Source organism: Equus asinus, chromosome 2 (genome assembly GCF_041296235.1).
Source record: "Equus asinus isolate D_3611 breed Donkey chromosome 2, EquAss-T2T_v2, whole genome shotgun sequence".
Taxonomy (NCBI): domain Eukaryota; kingdom Metazoa; phylum Chordata; class Mammalia; order Perissodactyla; family Equidae; genus Equus; species Equus asinus.
This window is the reverse complement of record NC_091791.1, coordinates 143,329,618-143,355,619: the sequence shown is the minus strand read 5'-3', so window position 1 is coordinate 143,355,619 and position 26,002 is coordinate 143,329,618. Positions and strand designations below refer to the sequence as shown.

The 26,002-nt window shown below is 35.1% G+C and overlaps 1 protein-coding gene across 1 annotated transcript in view; it reads left to right on the top strand.

Annotated features, from left to right (window-relative positions):
• Positions 1 to 25,786, top strand: part of UNC13C (unc-13 homolog C) — a 565,722-nt gene extending 539,936 nt beyond the window's left edge. Inside the window, 3 exon segments of the mRNA XM_070501335.1 lie at positions 12,329 to 12,421; positions 13,939 to 14,098; positions 23,960 to 25,786. Coding sequence (XP_070357436.1) covers positions 12,329 to 12,421; positions 13,939 to 14,098; positions 23,960 to 24,245 — 539 coding nt within the window. The 3' untranslated portion in view covers positions 24,246 to 25,786.
• Positions 25,787 to 26,002: the final 216 nt, after the last annotated feature.

Sequence of the window (26,002 nt, the reverse complement as noted above, 5' to 3'; positions counted from 1 at the left end):
ATCTATAAATTCAGTGCAATGCTGATCAAAATCTCAGGAGACATATAAAAATGTCTATTGAAAGCGTGTTGCTATTTTATTGCTATATTTGCTATAGCAAAATATTGGAAACAACGTAAATAATCATTAATAGGGGAATTCATGAATAAATTATCATCTATTCATAAAATGATATCCTATACCGTAGTTGAAATGAATGGACTATAGCAACATCCATTAAACCTCTAAACCATATTGTATGAAATAAAGCATGATGTGGAATCATCTTCATGATAATACTATTTATAAATATTTTTAAAACCTATGAAGTAATATTTATGATATTTATGAATATATAATATTTATAGATTGATCAGTAAAGCTATAAAACATTTCAAGGAGTCATAAGTTCTGAATCCATGATAATGGAGAATGGGAACAGGGCGGAGTATTCTTGGGACCTTAACTATTTCTATATTTTATCTCCTTTGTAAAAACTACAAATCAAAATAGAGATGTAGATCATGATAAAACTCTAGGGTTAAACATCCAGTTTATCATTTAAAAGTTATTATCTAAAACCTCACACTTTTAAGCATTATTCTTAACCTTTCTTTCAAATTTTGTAACCTTGTGTATTTGGCAAAAATGTACTGAGTACCTCTTATGTTCTAGGCATGGTGTTTGGTACTAATTAATCATTTGTGACCAGGGCAAAGATCTTTTCCTCATGAGCTTATATTTTGGTGGGAAAGACAGACTAAAATCAAACAAATATGTATTACAACATCAGAGAAGCACTATGAAAAAATAAAACAGGGTAAAAACCCCACCCCAAGTTCCTAGCACTGCAGCTGTTTTAACAATAAAAGCAGTTCCCCAGAGGGATTTGGTGGGGAGTGGCCGTTGACTAATTGTCGTGTTGCTCTCCTTGTTTCATTCCTAATCAGATTTAATAATTTTCATGTTTTTCTCTTTCCTTTCATGAAACTTCACATAGTGTAAAAACCTCAGGTGAACTTCAGATCTATTTTTGTACACTTTCTCTATAATTTTAAATTTTTCTTCCCAAGGTTTGTCTTTTTATTCTTCTCTCATCACTGCTAGTGTCTTGCCATTTTATTCTAACACAAGATTGAGTAGAACTTCTGCCATAGCTAATACCCACAACCCCAAGCTTCCAAAACCTCTGTAATTAAGGGAGTGTGATAAGAATCCTGAGCTGCTACAAAGCAAATTTTACACTCCATAATCATCTATTCACAGAATTGTTTTTAACTATTTGAATCCACAATTTTCCTGCAAAGATGGTAACTTGCCTATGTAGCTGTTATGTTATAAGAGAGAATACATCTGTGCAGTGGAAGCCAGACATAGATCAATACCCATTTAGCTTGTTAAGGAAAATCTCCATTGCATATGCCCATAATTTCACTATTTCACCCATAATTTCATTATTTTACCACTGATTCACTTACACAATATTCCAATATTAGAGCTGAGAGAACAAACCTTTCAAAGTTACTTTCCCATTAAAGAGTTCATCCCTTCTTAACATCTGCCTTCCTGTTCAATCCACACATCATTCAAATTTCTGTTCTTGCACTTCTTTTATGGAGCTCCTTAATCATACCAGGCACAAAGATAGACACTGGGAGTATAAAACTAAGTAAGACCATGCCTGCCCTCACCAACTCAAGTGTAAAAGGAGAAATAATATGCATCTGATGTCCACCTAATAGTTACAATAAAATATATTCTCATATTTAAATGGTGCCAGTGCACACTGCCATGCTTTTTACAATATAACTTCTGCAGTCTTAGGTTCTTTTGGTTTAAATATGTCTCTCTGGTTGAGTTGTCTTCTCTGGAAAGATGTGTGTGTGTGTGCCTGTATTATAAATTTTCTTAACTCTTGAATTTTTAAAAATTACTTTGGGTTTTATTCTCACATGAGAAACAATTTGACTGGATTTAAACTTCTAGGATCATGGACTCTCTCCCTTATAACTTTGTAGGCATTGCTCCTTTTCCTTCTGAATTTTATTTTGTGAGGAAAAATAAAGGCCCTCTGAAATTTGAAATTCTCTCCCTTTTACCCTTGGATGTATTTCTTCTTCCTTCTCCTTCTTCTTTTCTTCTCCTCTTTTTCACTTAGCTATACATGGGTATAGTCTGTGATTTATTAATTTTTCTGAAACAAATTGAACTCTTTAAAAATTCAGGACTCTTTTTAGCTCAAGAAATTTGCTATTATTATTATAATTATTAGATTATGGCTCCATTTTTTATTCTGGTTTCCTCAGGAACATAGTTTCCAGAGATGGGACTCTCCTGAGTCCTTGAGATATCATTGCCCTTTTCTTGTGCTGTAGAATTTTTTTTCAGAAACCCCTCATTGAGTTTTATATGTTTATTCATGCTCACGTAAATCTATTTAAATAATACACTCAGGTAAACTGGATTACTCTAAGCCACTTGTCAACAATCTTTGGTCACTGATAGATCCAACCATTTGAAGCTAGGGGTGCATAGCCCCTAGCCTAACTCTACTCATCTGAACCAGCTCAGTTCCCACTACTACATTTATTGACTTCAACGACTACCAAGACAAAAAGACATGTCCTAAAGCTTTCATCCCTCAAAACGCATCATGCCCTAGTCTCTTCCTGCCAATAATGATGTACCTGGTGTGGCTACCCCCTGCCTTTTGGAAGTAATCTTTCTCATCTTTTTCTCCCCTAGGTAGTAGTGTTTACTGGTAATCATGGTGCATGAACAGATTTTGGAAGAGAGATGCAGACAGGTCAGGGGAAATAGATAGTGACTGACTACATTATAAATAGTTCTCAGGCATTAGTCAGGGCTGAAACTTTAGTTTTCTGATTTTTGCCACTTCTGAGTTTCCAAGCATAAAAAACAGCAGTGATTGACCATATCCACATCTTATATACTTCCAAAATTCTACTATTCTTTGACAGTCTGTCCCATTGTGTGGATTCCAAAAGACCGTTTGAGACAAACTAGTCTGTCAGTGGAAAGAGGCCTTACTGAAAATAAGACCTAACACTGATACTGCCCAGCTATGGGAACTTGTTGACACTTAGCCTCAACTTCTTTGTCTCTAAAACAAAGAGATTAGACCAAATAGTTTCCAAGGTCCCCTCTAGTTCTGACATTCTTTAATTCTAAAAACTATGTATATTTTTCAATCCTAAAATATTTCAAGTTAGGATAACTGAACTTTCCAAAACATTTCTAAAAGGATATCCAACTAGTGTAGGGACTTACTTCAAGGATTTGACACTTATCTTGAATCTTGATCACTGATTAATTTTTCATCAACACACTTCAGCATGCTATAGCCATGGAAACTCACTGATATAAAGCAGCAATATAAGATGAGTCAATCAGTTTTAAGTGTAAGGATAAGGCACAGAAAGACGTGAAACCAGAGTCCCAGGAGGCAAAATTAATTTAAATATACATTTGAGTGATTACTGTGGAGTTTAATATAAAAAATTACAAATGCAAACTAAATGTTATCACACACAAAAAAAGTAATCTTAAGATATATAAGTATTTTCTGTCTATGTAGTATGTTTTTTGTCTTCGATTTTATATCCTCTTCTGCCTTTTAGTTCAGCAAGATTTTAAACGCCATAAAAAAGACACCAAGACTGAGTTTGCCTTTTTCTCTGTGATGTAAGAAAGATGTGGGGAGAGGGAAAGAAAGGGTAGAAGAGAAGTTATTCAAAGAACATCACAGCATGTGAGAGATCTGAGGTCAAATCTCAGCTTTTTCCACTTAGTGACTTTGGCAAGTAACTACCATCTGGGCCCCAGTTTCCCCATCTATAAAATGTACACAACATGCTTATCAGATCTCAAAGCAACATCTTATACCTAAAGCATTTAGCACAATGTTTTGCACCCATAAGTAGTCAAAAATTGTAGCCGTTATTATTATTACCATGAATACTTCATGTATTAAACAACCTACAGTTAATGAGCAAAGAATGAGGAAGAGACAGGAGGAAAGCACAAGAAGGGATAAGAGGAAGAAAGGGGTTTAAGTCAAGCCACTTCCTGGTTTATTCAACCCCCACCATCTTTGATGATGGCTAACAACTTAGAGAACTGAATAGGGGTAGGTTACTCCCACCTGGAGTCCTAGATCTGAAAGTGGGAGGAGCTGTAGGGCAGGTGGACTCTGATATTGAACTGTGATGTGGGCAGAGGGATCATCCATCATGAATTCTCTACACCCTTCCTTTGTGAGTTTCAGCAAAGGTCCATGGGGACAAATTCAAACCCTTTTGTCAGGGGTTAAGCAGTTTGGCTAACTTGTAAGGATCACTAGAGAAGGTATGATATTTTTCATCTTACATTTTACAGGATGCTACTTGAAGACTTGGGGGTGATTATCAGTTTAAAACGTTACATGAATAATCATTACTAAATGTTTATAAGATTATTCATTCCCTCACAGAATGTACTAAAGTTATGTTGGGTGAAAGACTAACTCTATTAGGGTGCTTATATAATACTGTATCATAATCTGATAGTAATCAAGTTCTTTTATCCTCAAAAGTTGCTTTTCTGAAAAGGACATCAAATAACACAATCAGTTCTTTCATCCTCCTGCCCTTTGCCATTGTTTACTCATATGAGCGCTACTCATTCCTGGACTGGAAAGTTTGGTACTCATGACCCAATAATGTTGGTGACAAAGGACACATTCTAGACACCCAGATGTTGATTTGAGGCACAATAGTCTAATTTCCATGGATTTAGAATAGACAAGATTATGTAACAGCCATAGCCTCTGATTAAATTTTTAAGTGCTCATAAAAGTTGTTAAATAAATTAATAAAAAGCACCATATTAGATTATTTTCATATTTCGTTCTATGGGAAATGGAAATCGCTTACATGTTGGTTTTTTTTCTCTTTTTGGAAAATAACTGCCTGGTTGATAGATAGTTTCTTAAACTTGAAAATGCTTTTGCTCAATTCCATGTTTATCCTGGGATAGGCAATTGACAGATTTCATTACGCACCAAGGCTGCAGAATCAGATTCAACGCTGTAGTCAAGCAAACCCACCAAATGGGAGGAAAAATGTGTGGTACAACATAACACACACATAACTCACATCTGACTGAATTAAGTAGCTTCTATACCTTCAGCATCTGCAAAAAATATTAAATGAATCAATTCAAATATATGTACAGACAGTCCTCACTTCGCATAGTAAAGCAAGACCGTAAAAATAACTGCAAACTGAAACTGCAAAGCAATCTTGCTAATTAATGGGAAAAATTATGATTCTACCCTCATTTTTAAAAATATTTCGTCAAAAGAAAGAAACAAGTACTAACTTTTTTACTGTTATAAATGTATAGGGAAATGAAAAAATAGTAAAACATTTCTTTAATACACTGTAATTGGAAACCTTAGAAACATTGAGAATTAAAGTGTTTCATTTGTTTTTACAATCTTATCAAGAGTAGTTTGATCAGTGCTTGCCTTTATGTTCTCATCATATAACTATAAAGAGTGAACATCTTTTCTATGTCTTGGTGGATTGTAATACTTCTTCCAAAGTTTGGATCAATTACTGATAATTTATCCTTTCTCCTTTCAATGTTATAACATATCTCAGAGTTCCTTTAAGGTGAAGTTTTTCTCCAATGTCACTTCCACTGGGACATATTCATCTTCTTCCTCATTTATGCCAATAAGTTCACCTTCACTAAGTTCCTTGGCTGCTTCTCTAGAGTCTCTCCATTGGCAGCGGTGTCAATATTCCCAGGGTCAGTAATTTTTCTATTAACTCATTTACATTCCATGCAAATTTCACTCCAGCATTTATCACTTTGTTTCTTTGCTACACTTTCATCTTTGCTGGCCAATTCCCACTTTTGATTATGCATATTTGAAAGACATCACATGGGTGTATCACTGGGAAACAAAGTAGCAACACACCTACACACTTTGCTGTGTGTGAACTGAACAGATGCACAGTGACCAACCATCAACAGACTTTGCAAGAAGTGATGTGATTGGTCCTTGATAATGACACATACCTGTTATTTAGTGATTCGATCTGTGATTTGTGGACTAAAAATCTAGCAGGAAAGTTTGTACTTTATGCAATGATACACACTTAATATACTAAGATAACTGAAATTTGAATGTGTCGTTGGGAGACAGGTGTTATTTAACTAAACCACGGGAACCAAAATTCAGGCATATTGACACCGTGCAAAGTGAAGACTACTTACATGTTTAATCAATGAATAAATATATATTGGTCATTGAATATATATCAAAAGAATATTTGTAAGTTTATTATATGAATGAGAGATAAGTGTGGATTACTAATATTAGTAGAGGTTTCCCATCATTATGGAATGTAGTTAAGAAGAAAAAATCTGCATACTTAACTACAATACGAGGGATAACAAGAGCTCTAAGGAGTGATGAACAATGGGCCATGAAAACATAAACCTGGAGTTCTAAAATGACAATTAAGAATAGCATGACTATGAGGCAATAATTGCAATAATGATAAACCCTTTTAAATCAATTGCTTCTACTCATAATTGTCAGAAAACTATTATGTTCCTAGTTCCACTCTTCTAGGGTTGTGCCGCATTAAGCAGTCAGTTCTCAAGACTACATTTGACTTGATTGAGCAGTAAATTTCACAATTGGTGCTAGAAAAGGAAATGTGTATTTTGAGAGTTTAGTAAATGTTTCTACCCAGGAGGTTTCACAGAAGTGTTCAGGCACTGCTGACTATATAAGTATGATTTTTAATGTGTGTTTTTTCCTCCAATGAAACCCTCCATATCTCTAGAAAATACACAAACACATGCAGAGCTAGGATGTACAAGTGGAAGACTATAGAAAAACAATTTGGAAAAGGGTAAAACTTGTATTTATATATTTAAAGAACACCCTTTAAAAGGTTTTAGGCACATTTCTCTAGCTGTTGGTTGTTTTAAAAAAGCATAAATCTTTTCCTGCATAACTAAGAGCACCAAAGAGAAATTGTTCTCCTAATTAGAATTTTCTATTTCCTACCATAGAAATCTCTCAAATCCTAACACCACAATTAAAGTCTTTAAATTACCTTGGTGATTAGAAACTCACACGAAAAAATGACACCTCCTCGTGAGTGCTTTGATGGAAGGCTCTTCTCATTTACAAATATGTTAAATCAATAACTTGCCTATCATTTCTTCATGTTTACTATGGGCAGAAACCAGCCATTGCTACATTACTGCATATAATAGCACATATAAGACCACCCCTAAAAGTCTTAACCACAAATCTGGGAACTGAGCAGGCTCTGATTTTAGAACAAAAACAAAGACAAATATACAGCGTGAATGCATTTTCAGTGTTGCTGAGAGGCCTTTTCTCATTAAAGGTGATTTCAACAGTAGTTAAATATACAAACTAACAAAAAAATCTTTATTAATCAAGAAAACTCATTTCACTGAATTCTTGCTTAATCAAAGGTTTTACACCATAGAGGGAGGAGTTTTCCCTATTAGACACGTGCTGACTCTTAAAAACCTGCCATCGTTATTGTACTCAACCCAGAAAGTCTTAGTGGAGAAAGAAGGAATTCCAAAGTTGTTGGGAAAAACTCCAGTCACTCTGGAGTTTTCTTCTTGCAGTCTTTCATTTGGATAACATAATATCCGTAGATTTTTTTCCATAATTTTTATATGTGGGCATTATGTGTGAATCTTCAAGAGATTTAATAACTTTGAAACACTCTTAAGAATTGAATCATTATCATAACAAACTTGGATCCACTTACTAGACAGCTGTTGCTAGACAGCAAGGCACATAATATTCTTTTTTTTTCTTTTTGAGGAAGATTAGTACTGAGCTAACATCTGCTGCCAATCCTCCTCTTTTTGCTGAGGAAGACTCTACTTTATGTGTGGGATGCCTGTCACAGCATGGCTTGACAAGCAGTGTGTAGGTTCGCACTGGGGATCTGAACCGGCAAACCCCGGGCCGCCTAAGTGGAACGTGTGAACTTAACCACTGCACCACTGGGTCAGCCCCTACATTTTTTTTAAATTATCTTTTTAGTCTCACCATAATACTACCAGGAAGGTGGTTTTATCCCCACTTTATAAATAAGGAAATGAAAGTTCATAGAATTTTAATTAACTATTAATGAGTGACTGAGACCAGATTCATAATCAGGGAAGTCTGATTCCATCGTCCAGGGTTTTTGCACTATGTCATAGTATTTGAGGAAATCAAGAATATAATTACAGATTATTTATAGAATAACAAAAATCAAAGAATTTTATAGCAGAGGTATTTGGACAGGGTTCCACAGGACAACGGAGTAAGGATGTTGCAAATATGTAGTTTGTCTTGATGAAAACATAAAAGTTTAGGAGAATTAGGTCAAGAGAACAGCATGGACCACCAGGGCAGATGAAGCAAAGGTGATCAAAGCATCCTAGTGAAGGGCTGGGTTTTCGCCTTGATTCATGGTATAATGAGATGCAAGTGTGAGGCTTTCCAGAAGAGAATGGGGTGATGAGAATGATCCATCTTTTAACAGATGAAATCTTTTCAAAAAATAAATCTGACTGTGCCACTCATGGTCAAAAACTTAAGAGACTTCTCAGCAGCTGTAGGATAATGTGTAAAGACTTTTAAATGTCATTCAAAGTACCAACATTTTTTCTAATGTTTCCTCTTGCTACTCTGTGTATGCTCTATCCATACTGAAATAATTGCAATTTCGAGGACACACTATTCTGTTTTATGCATCCACATGTGCACACATACAGAAAAGCCTCCCTAAGCATTTTCTCCTCTGAGAAATCCATAATAATAACAGTTGCTAAGTAGAGAGTGTCCATATTTTAAGCCCTCCCACCCCCAAATTGTCTCAATATTCCACAAAACCTAAGAGTATTGGGAAACTACTAGAAGCATATCCATTAAAGTTATGAGCAAATCAAAAACAGTAACTTGATTAATCAAGGTTCTAGAAGGACTCAGATGGCACACCCAAATTAAGAGTATTTAAGGAGGATTTAATAAAGGAACTATGTACAAAGGTATGGGCAGGATATAAGAAAACCAGAAGGAACTAACCACCTTGCAACAAAAGTAACAAGGGCGAGGGGGACGAAGCTACTGGAGCCACGAGAGAGATTGTCACCTAGTAAAGGCTACTTGAAGAAGTTATGATTTTTGGTTAAAGAATTCAGCCAGCAAAAGGTGACCCCACAGGAAGGAGACTAAACAAATAAATATCTGACCTGCCTCTCCTCTTTCCTTCCTATCTCTTGCCAAGACTTTCCATTGGCCAAACACAACTAGATACTAAAGTATAGAAGTTACCACTGAAATTGTGCATACAGGTCAGTCTCTGAGGGCAGAGGGCAGAGTGGAGAAGGGTAGAATGTGAATTTGGAGAGCCAAGTGGAGGATAACAAGCACATCTACTTTTAAACCTATCAGATAGTATTAGAAGTATAAGCCAATAAAATTAGCCAAAGCAAACAATAAGCGGTATAGAAACTGGGAAAAAAAGTTAAATGTTTCATTGATTGAAGATAATATGATTGTATACCTGCAAAACTCAAAAGGATCAAGTGAAAATCTTTGATTAAAAAATTCAGTCAGTTGGCTGGATAAAAAAATTAATGTGCAAAAATCACGAGCCTTCCTATTGTACAACATAATGGAAGAAATTGTTTCATTTAAAATAGGATATAATACACAGGAATAAACTTTTTAAAATGTGCAATATTCACTTAAAAATATAAAACATAGTTGAAGTACATAAAAGGATATTTGAACAATGGAAAGATATACTCTATTCTTGAATAGGAAGACATATCATAAGGATATCACAAATTGAGGGATAATATGAAACTATTTTATTTTTTGCAAAAAATGTTATTAACTTCTCTTGTGAGACCCACTTTTTACTGCATAGACACCTTCCTTACTGATATCACAGCCGAGGTCCACACTACAGTAGTTATTTTCACTATTAGAAAGTTATTCGGGGTTTTAAGACCTCTGCCTGCTCACATTAAAGCTTTAATCCCTTATTGGATTCAAAGCTCTTCTCTCTTCACAAGCAGGCAAATGTAACATTAGCATTAGGAGGAGGAGGAGGAGAAGGCATGGGTTTCTCTCCTGTGTACTCTTTCTCTTCCTCCTGGTAGTAGTTTCCCTGGTGTTGAGGAGATAGGAAAGAGAGGAAAAAGATAACTTTATTAAACTTCACTGGTGAGGACTAGTGGTCATTATCTATTTGATTAGTGTTAAGGGCTGCTCTAGTTCATTGTCTTTGAGGAAGTAAAAGCTTGATAGAGCTGGCAGGTATGAGACTCATTTCCAAATAGCTCCCTGGGGGCATTGATGGACTCTTCCAAGGCTGAAGACTTGGTCACTTATTCCTGCTGCACCTCACCTGGTACCAGCATGCCACAGTCCTCTGAGGTGCTTTTCCTTTTTGCCCCATCTGTGATAATGCCTGACAAGACCAAAGCCCATGATCCTGTCTTCCCTCTCTTGTCCCCAATTCTGGCACTTCAAGTCCATTCAGGAACCATCTCCCATACTTGTTAGCAACCATGAATTTAAAGAAGTGGTCCTGGCACACTCTGCGGCTGGTTGTTCCTCACTTGGCCATGCTCAGGTCATGCTGTCTGCTAAGTAGACAAGCAATCCAGAAATGAAATGCCTGTCTTGCTGACACTCCCAGAGTTTAGGAGTGTTTCTCTTGGAGTTTTCTTCCCTTCACCTGAGGAAAAGGAAACATTTCCCCTCTGCCCTTCCCATGGAACAATGACTAGCCCCTTTGCTAATGCCCAAAGTGATCACATTCTATCTTTTAATCCTGTTATTACCAGATGACTGGGGTAGGGGGAGAGGGGTCATTGTGGAGAACTGGCTCGACAGCAGGTCCTGTTGAGAGGTTCTGGCCCAAATCGAGTGATTCTCTGAGGTTAGAAATTGAAAGTTTCTTAAAATCTTTTTTTTCAGCTTTGGTCATTAGCCATTTATTTGACAAAATAAGATTCTTGTTAATTTTACATGTTGTATATGAGTGTTAACTGTTAAAATCTCTATGGGCAAAATTAAAATTTCACCTACCTTTGACAAATAAATTTCACTTCTAAAGCTTATACTAGAAAGAGATTTGTAAATATGAAAAATAATTATTCATTATAGTTTGTAACAGCAAGGGATTGAAAACAACCAAAATATGGTTAAATAAATTATGGTATATTCAGATAATGGAATAAAGGCTAAACATTATTTTAAGTGCTTTAAATAGTTTAATGTTTCAAATATTTGTAAACAGCTCAGTGATTCATTTTCAAGCAAGTACTCATTGAACATTTACTTTGTAGTTAATGCTGTGATATTCCAGGGTATATTAAAGAATGAGGGGTAGCATTATACATACTAAAATAAAATTATCTCCATTATATGTTTTTAGGTGAAAAGATAAAGGATAGTGCATGTGCTTCTATTTGTGGAAAAAATTTATATGTTAATAAACGATATGTTGATAAATGTGTATATAGTGAGAGGTCGGTGATATTATCCCCATTTTACAAAGGAGAAAACTGAGACTTGAGAATAGAGCAAAATTCTGATCACAGAACCAGTAGTGGCATAACTGTGATTTGAATTCAAGTTTATCTGACCCCAAATCACAGGCACTTTCCAATACAATATGTTTGACCCTTGACTAACACTTACCAAGGTAGAACTGACTACTCTTTTTTATGCCATCACTAGGCCTTGAAAATATACCTATTATAGAACTTATCCCACTATATTACAGCAATATGTTTATGTGTTGGTCTCTCCTGGCCAACTGTGGGCTTCATGAGGGCAGATGCTCTATAGAGCCATCTTTGTGTCCCCAGTGCTCTGGTATGGAACATTGTAGAAAAGCTCTTAACAAAGAATTGAAAAGCAATGACATATCTTTGTATGTAAACAATGAATACAGCTTTATTAAGTGTCCAGTAAGACAACTACTAGTTCTTCTAACAATAATAATACTAAGAGGGTATCTTATATATTTGAGGACCATATGAAATTTTAGCTCAATGGGTTAAACGTGATTTTTACCCAAGCCTCAAACTGGCATAGCAAATTTACTTTAGTGAACATTTATCAATACTTATCATGTGCTAATAACAAAAAGAACTATTCATGTCCATGAAAATACTTTAAAGTCCCTTATGCTGAGAATGTAGATGTCCATTACTAAGCAGTCTGAAAGTTCAGGCCAGTAAACTTCTGCTTATTTTGCAGGTCGCTCCTCCAAAGATTCAGTGGGTCAGATATCTGTTCATGTGGACATCACCCCCACCCCAGGAACTGGAGAGCATAAAGTCACTGTAAAAGGTATATTTCAGGTCCAGATAGATCAAACAGCTTATTAGACTATGACCTCTGCAATAATATTGAAAATGTAATTTTTTCTTAGATTTCTGTTCTTAAAAATGCATATTAAATGATTTTAGGGCATGCTCAAATTTCTTCATGAAACCAGAACTTTTGATTCAAAGCTGAAAAAATCAGTGGCACAGATATTTAGCCTTTATTATTTGAAATGTCAAAATGGTTTAAATACATTGGTGATTACATATCAACCTGTACACATTGAACATTTTCTCTGTGGTTGATGCTATGGTGTACATTGAACTTTAGTGCTGTGGTTGGCTCCATAATTTGTCAATCAAATTTTAGATGTTAAGTCAGTATGTTCTTACTATTCACATAATCTACCTCCTTCATTTTCTATGTGATCGTCAACAATTGGCTTGATTTTTTTTTGTAATAAGTGGTTCAAGCTATTGGCTGCATATTGTAAAAACGTAATTTGAATGCAGGAGACATTTCAAAGGTGAAATTTAATGGTTAAAATTTTGCCTAATAGAAAAATATTCTATTTTTATATTATTATAGATTTAGTCACTTTAATCAAAACTATGTCCTTCTAATATATTTTAAAATTTCATTATCTAAGGTATCTTTGTATTGTAAAAGTAACACTTGTATAGTCTATAATAACATTGTGTACAGTATCAGTAAGCATGCAGATAAGTGGGCATGCCTATACATGCCAGTGTCCTTAAATATTTTTGAAAAATATTTTACCACTATATATCAAATGCCCAAAGTTTTATGAACCTTTTGCATGAGCAGTTTTAGTTACAAGACATTTCCTTAAGGATATCATCACCAAAAAATGGGCAAAGGTATACATACGAGAATATACATTTAAGAATTTTTTATGATGCCTGAAATTAGGAAACAGCCATAATGTTTAAAAATAAGTGATTGGTTAAATATAAGATGGTATATCGATATAGTGAAATACCTGCAGTTAGAAAGATATCCATGATGGACTTAAAACATAAAGCTACTTAAAGAGTGCAATGCATTATGATCCCATTTTATGTATAAAGTAATTAAATATTGAAAACATACACACCAAATATTAACAGTCATTTCCTCTGAGTGATAAAGTTAGAGACTTTTATTTTAATCTATTTTCTATTTTCTAAATATTTCGTGATGAACATATCTTAATTTTTAATATGAAAATTATCATGTTTTAACTAATTTTCATTAGTAATGAATGTCATTTCAATTACAGTTAACTTTTTGCCACACCAATGCCACACAACTTAGAGCTAAATGCCCCATCAAGTGTGCATTCCAGAGAGTAAATTATTTTTTCTTCAAGGATACATTCTTGTCAATGGGATTAGAGTGCTATCAAATGCAACTTATGGCTTCACACATCATTTTTAAAAATAAAAATTCACTCTCTGGACTAAAGGGAGAGGCTAAGATTCCACATATTTGTTTGCTAACACTTTGCATTCCTTTCCTTTTTCCTTTTTGTTTTTTAGTGATTGCTATTAATGACCTAAACTGGCAGACCACCGCAATGTTTCGCCCCTTTGTGGAAGTTTGTATACTGGGACCCAACCTTGGAGACAAGAAGAGAAAACAAGGCACAAAGACAAAAAGCAACACGTGGTCACCAAAGTACAACGAAACATTTCAGTTGTAAGTCATGACCCAACTCATTTATTCAACCAGGCAATGCCCATAGTACAGCTAAACCTATTGAGGGATTCAGGATAGAAATGGCACCAGGCTTTGCTAAGGAAAGCAAAACCTATAGGTTTCAGTATTCCTGTTGACCACTGATCCAAGGCAAATGAAGAAGGCTATGTTTTTAGTTCCCTTCCATTCACTCAGTATCTGTTCAATGCCTGCCATGTAACAGGAAATATTATACGCATTGGGTATATATAATAGGAGATCTCTGCTCTCCTGGAAGTTACTTTCTAGAGATGAGGAACATATGACAAACAAAATCGCACATAAACAAAGTTTATCATATGATAGTGAGTACTATGCAGAGAATTAAAACAGAGTGATGTAAGAGAGGGATTGGTCAGCTGCTTAGATTGGGTCTTCAGGGGCGTCTCTCTCAGCATGTGACTTTTAAATTTAAACCTGAGAAAATAAATAACCAGTCTCACAAGGAAGAAGGTTGAGAGCATTTCAGGCCAAGCAAAATTGCTAGTGCAAGGACTCTAAGGCAGGAGCATGTCTGGCATATTTAAGAAACAGTATATAGTGGGCAAGGGAGTGAGATGAAATGAGTTTGCATAGGTGTTCAGGGTATAGGTACCCATGACAGAGGGCTTCACAGTCAGGGTAAAGGAGAGTAAGTTACAGTCTAAGTTCAATAGGAAGCCTTGAAGGATTTTCAGATGAGGGGATGAACAATCTGACTTGTATCTTTAAAGTATTAATCTGTTTGCTTTAGAGAGAAATAATTATAGGGAAGCAAGACCAAACATGTAAAGACAAGTTAAAAGACTATTGCAATAGTCCAGGCAAGAGGTAATAGTGACTGACCAGATGGTAATAGGGAAATAGAAGTAAGGATTAGAGAGATAGAAAGAAGTGGAAAGACTCTGAATATGTATTGGAAGTAGACTCTACAGGCATACCAGAGATACTGCAGGTTCGGTTTCAAACCACTACAATAAAGCAAATATCACAATAAAGTGAGTCACATGAATTTTTTTTGTTTCCAGTGCATATAAAAGCTATGTTTACATTATACTATAGTCTATTAAGTGTACACTAGCATTATGTCTAAAAAACAATGTACACACCTTAATACTTTATTGCCAAAAAAATGCTGACCGTCATCTAAGACTTCAGTGAATCATAATCTTTTTGCTGGTAGAGGGTCTTGTAAAAAACACAATATCCATGAAGTGCAATAAAGCAAAGCACAATAAAACAAGGTATTCCTGTATAGAAGTTGCAGTGGATTGAAGGCAGAACACAGAAGAAAGAATGTATAAGTCAGGTTCCTGAGAACACTCAATTCAAAGATGTGAGAATAGATGGACTACAAGCAATAGTGATGTAACCTGGAGCTAGAAGTAGCCATAGGACTACCCCTACTGAGCCTGAAGGAAGGAGAGGAAGAGCTATTTCTAAAATTGGGAAAACAAAAATTTCATGTGTAGTCAGCCACCTTAAAAGGAGCAGTGGCCAAAGAGGTTGCCTGCAGACTCACTAACCCTGGGACCCAGTGCAAAAGTAGTAGTTTAGCCTAGTCCATGTGTGAATAACATTCAATTGCTAACCTTAAAGCATCTGCCAGAGGGGTAGAATCCTATTGGGATTCTCTCCAGGTACAAAGTCACTGGCAGACCCATTTTTATTTCTTCCCTCTACCTTGCTAAAGCTGGTGCTAGCAGGCACCATTTTTGCACTCTCACTCTAACCTCCTAGTGGTAGTAGGCAAGTGCCCCACCTACCTGCACCACACCCCCAGCCCCACCAAAAGCAGCAGGGATGCAACCCCCTAGCACTGCTTCCCACAGCCCCACCACAGGCAGTGGGCAAGCACCCCACCCCACCATGCAACTTCCAATGTCCCTGCCAGAGCCAGTGGGCATATGCCACCTACACAGGGGATGCCCCTTGAGTGCCAGGCTCTGGTGGCCAGGAAGTATTGCATTTCTGGACCCCATGGGTCAGAAACAATTGGAGGGACAGTTCAAGAGACAAGCAAGAACTCGGGAAAGGATAAAGGATAAGGTTCATCTTCTACATAGGGCTACTCCTTCAAGACTTGGAGAGATAGCTGTTTCACCTAATACATAGAAACAGAGAGTCAAGCAAAATTAGGACATGGAGGAATATGTTCCAAACTAAAAAACAAGATAAACACCTGAAAAAAAAAAACCTTACTTAATGAAGTGGAGATAATTTACTTCATAAAAAATTGAAAGTAATGGTCATACGGATGCTTAGTGAACTTGGGAGAAAAATGAATGAACATAGTGAGAACTTCAAAAAGGAAACAGAAAATATAAGAAAGTACCAAACAGGAGTCACAGAGCTGAAGAATACCTAAACCAAAAAATACACTAGAGTGGTTCAACAGCAGACAAGATGAAACGAAAGAAAGAATCAGTGAGCTGGAAGACAGGGCAGTGGAACTTACCAAAACAGAACAGCAAAAAGAAAAAACAATTTTAAAAAGTGAAGATAGCTTAAGGAAACTTTGGGACAACATCAAGTGAAATGACATTCACATTATGGGGCTCCTAGAAGGAGCAGAGAGAAAGGAGCAGAAAACTTATTTGAAAAAATAATGGCTGAAAACTTCCCTAACCTGAGGAAGAAAATAAGCATCTAGATCCAGGAAGCTAAGAAAGTTCCAAACAAGATAAACTCAAAGATATCCACACCAAAATACACTGTAATTAAAATCTCAAAAGTTAAAGAAAAAGAGAGAATCTTAAAAGCAGCAAGAGGAAAACAACTTGTTACATACAGGGGAACCCATAAGAAATTATCAGCAGATTTCTCAGAAGAAATTTTGCAGGCTAGCAGGGAGTGGCAAGATATATTTCAAAGTGATGAAAGAAAAAAAAAAACTTCTGACCAAGAATACTCTACCCAGCAAGGTTATCCTGCAGAAGTGAAGAGACAGAAAGAGCTTCCAGACAAGCAAAAGCCAAAGGAGTTCATCACCACTAATTGGGCCTTACAAGAAATGTTAAAAGAACTTCTTTAAGCTGAAAAATAATGCCACTAATTAGCAACAAGAAAACATATAAAAGTAAAAATCTCACTAGTATAAGTAAACATAGGATAAATGAAGTGAATTAATCACTTATAAAGCTAGCATGAAAGTTAAAAGACAAAAGTAGTAAAAAAATAAATAAATAACTACAACTACCATACTTAAGGGATATACAAAATCGAAGGATGTAAAATGTGACACCAAAAACATAAAACGTGGGGAGGGAGGAGTAAAAATGCAGAGTTTTAGAATGCATTAAAATTTAACATGATGCTATCAGCTTAAAATAGACTGCTGTATATATAGGCTGTTATATGTGAGCCTCATTGTATCCACAAAGCAAAAACACATAATAGATACACAAAAGATAATGAGGAAGAAATGTAAGCATATTATAAAAAGTCATTAAGCCACAAGGGAAGAAAGCAAGAGAATAAAAAAGAAACAGAAACACAGAGAACATAAAGGAACTACAAAATAGCCAGAAAACAATAAAATGGCAATAAGTACGTACCTATCAATAATTACTTTAAATATAAATGGACTACATTCTCCAACGAAAATATAGACTGGACGAATTGATAACAACAACAAGAAAAAATGACCCATCTATATGCTGCCTACAAGAGACTCATCTCAGATGTAAAGACACACAGAGGCTGAAAGTGAAGGGATGGAAAAAGTTGCTTTGTGCAAATGGAAACCTAAAGAAAGTGGAGTAGCTATACTTATATCAGATGAAATAGACTTTAAAACAAAAAAATATATAATAAAAGACAAAGATGGGCATTACTTAACGATAAAGTGGTCAATCCAACAAGAAAATATAACATTTGTAAATATTTGACATAGGAGCACCTAAACACATAAAAACAAATATTAACAGACTTAAAAGGGGAAATTGGCAGTAATACAATAATAGTAGGAGACTTTAATGCCCCACTTTCATCAATGGGTAGATCATCCAAACAGAAAATCAACAAGGAAACATCAGACTTAAATGACACATTAGACTATATGTACTTAATAAATGTATGCAAAACAGCAGAATACACATTTTTCTCAAGAGCACATGGAACATTCTCTAGGATAGATCATATGCTAGGCAACAAAACAAGTCTCAATAAATTTAAGAAGATTGAAATCATATCAAGCATATTTTCAGACCACAACAATATGAAACTAGAAATCAATTACAGTCATGCACTACATAATGACGGTTTGCTCAACAGTGGACCACATATATCATGGTGGTCTCATAAGATTAGTACCATATACCCCAGGTGTGTAGTAGGCTATATGGTAAACCATCTAGGTTTGTGTAAGAACACTCTATGATGTTCCCACAACAATGGAATCAACTAACAACACATTTCTCAGAATGTATCCCTACTAAGTGACACATGACTGTACAAGAAGAAAACTGGAAAAATCACAAATATGTAAAGATTAAACAACATGCTACTGAACAACCAATGGGTTATCAAATAAATCAAAGGATAAATCAAAAAATACCTTGAGATATATGAAAATGGAAGTACAACATACCAAAATCTATGGGATGCAGCAAGAGTAGTTCTAAGAGGAAAGTTTATAGTGATATAGGCCTGCCTCAAGAAACAAGAAAAATTCAAATAAACAATCTAACTTTACACCTAAAGGAACTAGAAAAAGAAGAACAAACAAAGCCGAAAGTTAGCAGAAGGAAGGAAATAATAAAGATCAGAGCAGAAATAAATGAAGACTAAAAAAAACAGATCAAAGAAACTAAGATCTGATTCTTTGAAAAGATAAACAAAATTGACAAACCTTTAGCTAAACTAAGAAAAAAAAGAAAGTTCAAATTAATAAAATCAGAAAAGAAAGAGGAGAAATTACAACTGATACCAAAGAAATACAAAGGACCATAAGAGACTTCTACAATTATATACCAACAAACTGTACAACCTAAAAGAAATGGATAAATTCCTAGAAACATACAATCTCCCAAAACTGAATCATGAAAAAATAGAAAATCTGAACAGACCAATTACTTGTAAGGAGATTGAATCAGTAATTTAAAAACCCCCAACAAAAAAAAGTCCAGGACCACACAAATTCACTGGCGAATTCAAAGATTCAAACATTCAAAGAATGTTCAATATATATCCTTCTCAAACTCTCCCCAAAAAATTGAAGAGGAGAGAATACTCTCAAACTCATTTTATGAGGCCAGCATTACCCTGATACCAAAACAAGACAAGGTAGCACAAAAAAATAAAATTACAGTCCAATATCCCTGATAAACATAGATGCAAAAATCCTAAACAAAATATTAGTGAACCAAATTCAACAACAAGGATCATACACCATGATCAAATGGGATTTATTCCAGAGATGCAAAGATGGTTCAACATCCGCAACTCAATCAACATGATGCACCATGTTAACAAAATGAAGGATAAACCCATATGATCATTTCAATAGATAGAAAAAAAGCATTTGACAAAATTCAACATCCATTTATGATAAAAACTCTCAACAAAGTGGGTATAGATGGAAAGTACCTCAACAGAATAAAGGCCATATATGACAAGCCCACAGCTAACATCAAACTTAACAGTGAAAAGGTGAAAGCTTTTCCCCTAAGATCATAAAAAGACAAGGATGCCACTCTCACCACTTTTATTCAACATAGTGTTGGAGGTCCTAGCCAGAGCAGTTAGGCAGGAAAAAGAAATAAAAGATATCCAAATTGGAAATGAAGAAGTAAAACTGTGACTATTTGTGGGCAACATGATTTTATACAGAGAAAACCCTAAAGCCTCCACCAAAAGAAAACTGTTAGAACTAATAAACAGATTCAGCAAAGTTGCAGGGTACAAAATCAATATACAAAAATCCGTTGTGTTATTATACATTAACAATGAACTATCAGAAAGAGAATTAAGAAAACAATTCCATTTACAATTGCATCAAAAAAAAACAAAATACCTGGGAATAAATTGAACCAAGGAGGTGACAGAGCTATACACTAAAAACCAAGACACGGATCAAGGAAAATGAAGAAGGCACAAATAAATGGAAAGATAGTCCATGCTCATGAATTAGAAGAATACTGTAAAAATATCCATATTATCTAATGCAATCTACAGATTCATGGCAATCTCTATTAAAATTTCAATGGCATTTTTCACAAGCAAGAACAAACAATCCAAAAATTTGTATGAAACCACAAAAGATCCCAAATAGCCAAAGCAATCTTGAAAAAGAAAAACAAAGCTAGAGGCATCACGCTTCAGATTTCAAATTATGTTACTAAGCTATGGTAATCACAACAGTATGGTATTGGCATAAAAACAGACATACAGATCAATGGAATAGAATAGAGAATCCAGAAACAAACACGTGCATATATGGTCAACTAATTTATCATAAAACAGGTAAGAATATATAAAGGGGAAATGACAGCCTCTTCAACAAATGATGTTGGGAAATCCAGACAACCACATGCAAAAGAATGAAACTAGACCGCTATCTTACACTATACTCAAAAATTAACTCACAATGGAGAAATGATGCATATAAAACCAGAAACCGTAAAACTCCTTGAAGAACACATAGGCGGTAAGCTCCTCAACATCACTCTTGGTGAAATATTTTTGGATCTGACTCCAAAGGAAATGGCAACAAAAGTAAAAGTAAACAAATGAGACTATATCAAACTAAAAAGCTCTACACAGTGAAGGAAACCATCAACAAAATAAATGGCAACCTACTGAATGGGAGAAGATATTTGCAAATTGTATATCTGATAATATCCAAATTGTATATCAGTTAATATCCAAAATACATAAATAAGTCATACAGCTCAAACACAACAGTCTGATTAAAAATTGGGCAGAGGATCTGAATAGACATTTTTACCAAAGACAATGTACAGATGGCCGACAGATACATGAAAGGATGCTCAACATCACTAATCATCAGGGAAATGCAAATCAAAACCACAAAGAAATTTTGCCTCTCACCTGTCAGAATGGCTTTTATCAAAAGAACAAGTAACAATGTGTTGGCGAGGATGTGGAGAAAGAGAATCCTCATGCCCTCGTGCACTATTGGTGGGAATGTAAATTGGTGCAGCCACTATGGAAAACAGTACGGAGATTGCTCAAAAATTAAAAACAGAACTGCCATATGATCCAGCAATTCCACTTCTGGGTATTTATCTGAAGAAAATGAAAACGCTAATTTGAAAAGACATATGCACCCTCATGTTCATTGCAGGATTATTTACAATAGCCAAGATATGGAAATAATCTAAATAGAAATAATGATGGATGAATGGGTAAAGAAGGTGTTGAATATATATACAATGGAATAATACTCAGCCATAAAAGAAGAATGAAATCTTGCCATTTGCAACAACATGGATGGACCTTGAGGGTATTATGCTAAGTGAAGTAAGTTAGACAAATACTATATGATTTTACTAATATGTGGAATCTAAAAAACCCAAAACAAAACAAAACACATAGATAGAGAACAGATTGGTAGTTGCCAGATGAAAGGGAGACTGGGGGAAAAGGGTGAAGGAAACCAAAAGGTATAAATTTCCAGATACAAAATAAGTAAGTCACAGGGATGTAATGTACAGCATGGTGACTATAGTCAATGATAATATATTGCAAATTTGAAAGTTGTTAATAAAGTAACTCATAAAAGTTCTCAACACAAGAAAACATTTTTAGTAACTTTGTATGGTGGCAGATGGTAACTAGACTTACGTGATGATCCTTTTGCAACGTATACAAATGTCGAATCATTATATCATGCACCTGAAACTAATATAATCTTGTATGTCAATTATACTTCAATAAAAAAAAAAAATCAGCAGCCTTCCATGAAGAGAAATAGCCTGCTTGAGGCAGCCTCACATGCAAGGAGCCAGGGAAATGAAGACTGACCTTAGTCTTATCATTACTTCTGATATCCTCATGGGGCTCTTTTTGCCAAAACTAACTGGAAACCAGAGCACGGTGAAACTCTATTGACGTAGTGTTTACAGGTCAGCATTCTATTGCAAAATGCAAGGAATAGGAAGGAGAGTAGATCCATTTGGGGCAAATGGAAGTTATCTGGCACTGAATGAAATCAAGGATGACTCATAGGATTTTGGCATAAGCAATTAGGTAGATAGTGATTTACTGAGATGGGGGAATAGGGATAAAGGAGATGAGGAGACCAAAGATTCTGTTTTAAACCTATTAAGTTGGAGATGCCTTTTGTACATCCAAAAGGAGATATCAAATATGTAGTTGGATATAAATTGAGAATTATCTGATATCAATGTAATTAATTCCATAAATCTAGATGTGCTGACCTACGGATAGAGGAGAGAGGAGGACACAGGTCCAAGCCCTAGAGGTTTACACACACAAACACACAAGTGCACACACATGAAAATAGTCCCTTATTGATTTGATTTGTTTTGAATTCTTGATTTGCCAGAGACCTTTCTCAGTCTGTGCTCTGAATACTTAACTCTCCTTCTACTCATTAAACTTGACTGCCCCACCACATGTATTAAAAAGGTTCTAATAATCTCATTAATGATCTCTACTAGAAACCAGCTCACAAGACTCCACCTATTCACTCCTCCAAATTACACAAAATCTTTGATCCAATTAAAATGTCTTCTAACAGATTCTAGGAATTACTTGAATCATTCAAAATTCAGATATAGCACTGTGAGCTACCGAGACCATGATTCTGGGAAAAGCGTCATTTTGATATATTTTAATTCACAAGAAAATTTGGCTCCTATCATGTTTTGCTCTTCTATTCTTACCGACCAGGCTTCCATTTTCTTTCATATTACTTCAGATTGTCTCTAAATAAATACACAGTTTAGTTATCAATCTTGCCTGAAAATGAAAGTTTGACTCTGCAAAATCATCAGAAAAAGTCACTTAGAAAAGGAAGAAATTTGGAAGCTTGAACTGCTGAGGAATAGATGTACATTCATTAGAAAGTCAAGAATATCTGAGGATGAATTAAAGTAAGGGGTAGGGGAAAATTATTCTCAGCATATCACCACTTAGCCTTCTTCATTATGTTCAGTTCTGCACTGACAAGTTGTCTTGGGTTGTTATTAGCAGAGGCCATTTGCAGCCCCACACTTGACAGGTCTAACTGTTGCCAGAGAAAAGAATTGGCATTGAAGCACAGGGCTTTGCTGGAAGTGATTTACTCAGAGATTTGTATCCAATTCAGCATCTTGTGAATACTGCTTGATAGCCTGTGCAGTGTGTTCCCCTGAGAAAGGCTCCTAGGTATAACAGCGTATCCAGGAGTCTGAGGTAAAGAAAACAGATTGTAATAACTGATGTTGAAATGGCACAGAAATTCTTCTGAGTTACCCCTTGCCCTGACCAAGCTCCCATGACCCCTAGCAACCCCATCCTACCCTTATATCAGTGGGGAGACCCTGTCTCCCATAATTAAGTACAACATAGTATCTTAATTCCAGTTTCTATTAATATGCTTAACATCAAGGCAGTAAAGCACATTTAGGTTGATTTCCTATTTCTATCTGAGGAAAGAATTAATTTTTCAGTTATATTGCAAAATAATGTCTATGTAAAGACAATCTAAGTAAAATTTAAAATATATTTGCATCAGAGTTAAAATATAATATACTCTATTTGCCAATATAATATTCTGAGCAATGTATAAAATTTTCAACAGTATTTTAGAACCCTACTGATCCCTACGTGAATCAAGTTTTTGCTTAAAATTCATATTTTTAATCCACACAGTATTCTGGGTAATGGAAACCGCCCAGGGGCCTATGAACTTCATCTCTCAGTTAAGGATTACTGCTTTGCCCGAGAAGACCGAATTATCGGAATGACAGTAATTCAGCTACAGAACATAGCAGAAAAGGGAAGCCACGGAGCATGGTATCCCCTTTTGAAAAATGTCTCTATGGATGAAACTGGTTTGACTATCCTTAGAATACTCTCTCAGAGGACCAGCGATGATGTGGCTAAAGAATTTGTAAGACTTAAGTCTGAAACAAGATCTGCTGAAGAGAGTGCTTGAAACAAATACTACAAGATTTCATCTTTGAGCACTCACAAATTATAACCGTTTGACTACCGCATGCATGTGCAAATACATGGGAATGTTTATTTCACTATGTTTCAGTGTTTGCCAGTACTCAATGTCTATAAGGTATGTGAAAAACCTGCTGAACTTTTATACCAATTCTGGTCTTTGGGAAATAAATGTTCCATGAAGTGCCAAAATTATGATGTAAAGTGAAATATCTAGAATATCTTTTAAAACGTTGATTTCACTTCATTTCCAATTTCTCACACATTAAACATACTAAACAACAATTAGTCTTCTGAGTTTGTCCATTAGTGGTCTTTGTTAAAATTTGTGTATTTTGCCCATAGATCAGGAAGCATTTGTTACTCAAATTCCATTTTATTTACTTACCTCATTGTAGATGTCTCACAAATACCCTTTTCTATCATAACTAGAAATGCAGTCACTTCTAGAAAGTGTTTGTAATTTTATAGTTGCAGATATATTGTGATGAATTTTGCATACAAATTAAAATAGAAAAGGTGGGAAATATTTTATGCTGACCAGTTTCCAACCTTTCTGAAATATCACTGTGAAGAAATGCTGTTAAAGCAAACTTATACAAAGCAGCGCTAAATAGAGTTTGTTAACGATGTTTGATATATTGACAAAACTTTGTTCTTTAAAACTGCCAAGGTCACATCACATTTGTAAAAAAAAGGTAAATTGATGCATTTGCCTTCTAGCATTATGTCTTGGCTCTACCAAATTTCATTCTTTAGAAAGTCATAGGATTAATGGTTTAGAAATGTGATGGAAGGTTTGTTTCTTAAAATTACCTATGATAAGTAACTACACTGTTAGTGTTTTCTCTCTGACAGTTATGACTATCTCCTTATTTACTTAGTGCTATAATCAGTTAAATGCCTTTTTCTTTTTAAAAATATTCAACAATTTGTACTGAATGCAGCATTACTCTATATTGCACTGGAGCAAAAAGTCATGTCTTCATCTATTTAGTGAAAAATGTAACAAAGTCTGAAGAAATTGCTTACAATTTTGTAATTTATGTTATTTATAAGCCCAAGATGCATCAGATGTAATAGGAAAACAATACAGCTCAGTACATAAAAATATAACTAGGCTGGATTTTGAATATGAAATAGTTTAAGAATATTTGCATTTTCTGTATTTTTATGGTTTGACTTTTTAGAGTCTATCTAAATACTTGACTGTAAAACAATACTTTGTAATTGTAACTTATGGTCATAACTGTTAGTGGACAACATACACAAGCAGAAACAAGAAGCTGTTACAATGATTGTGTTTTGTGAACTGACTGGTCTGATATGTTAAGAACAGAAATGAAGAGTATTACAACTCTTAGAACCATTCTGTTACCGGGTGTGAAAACACAGACCACTGAGATCCACTAATTCATGTTAAATTGTTAAGCAATTGCTTTGTTAATGATTTCTCCAAACGCATAGTACAATGCAATCCTCTGGCATATGCATTAATAAATGGATATATATTAAGTACATGCAACACTTTATTGTATCTTCTGCCTTTTTATTTCATTTACACAACATCATTTCATTATTTGGGAATAAAACCTCCAGGTTCTTTTTACTGAATAGAACACTCTTCATATTGTTTAGTTCTAATATCTCATTAGAATTTGAAAAAAATTTTCCAGGAGTTATATTCATGGAAACAGCTGCTTACTACACAGTAAAGACACTGAAAATAAGGAAGGACTGATT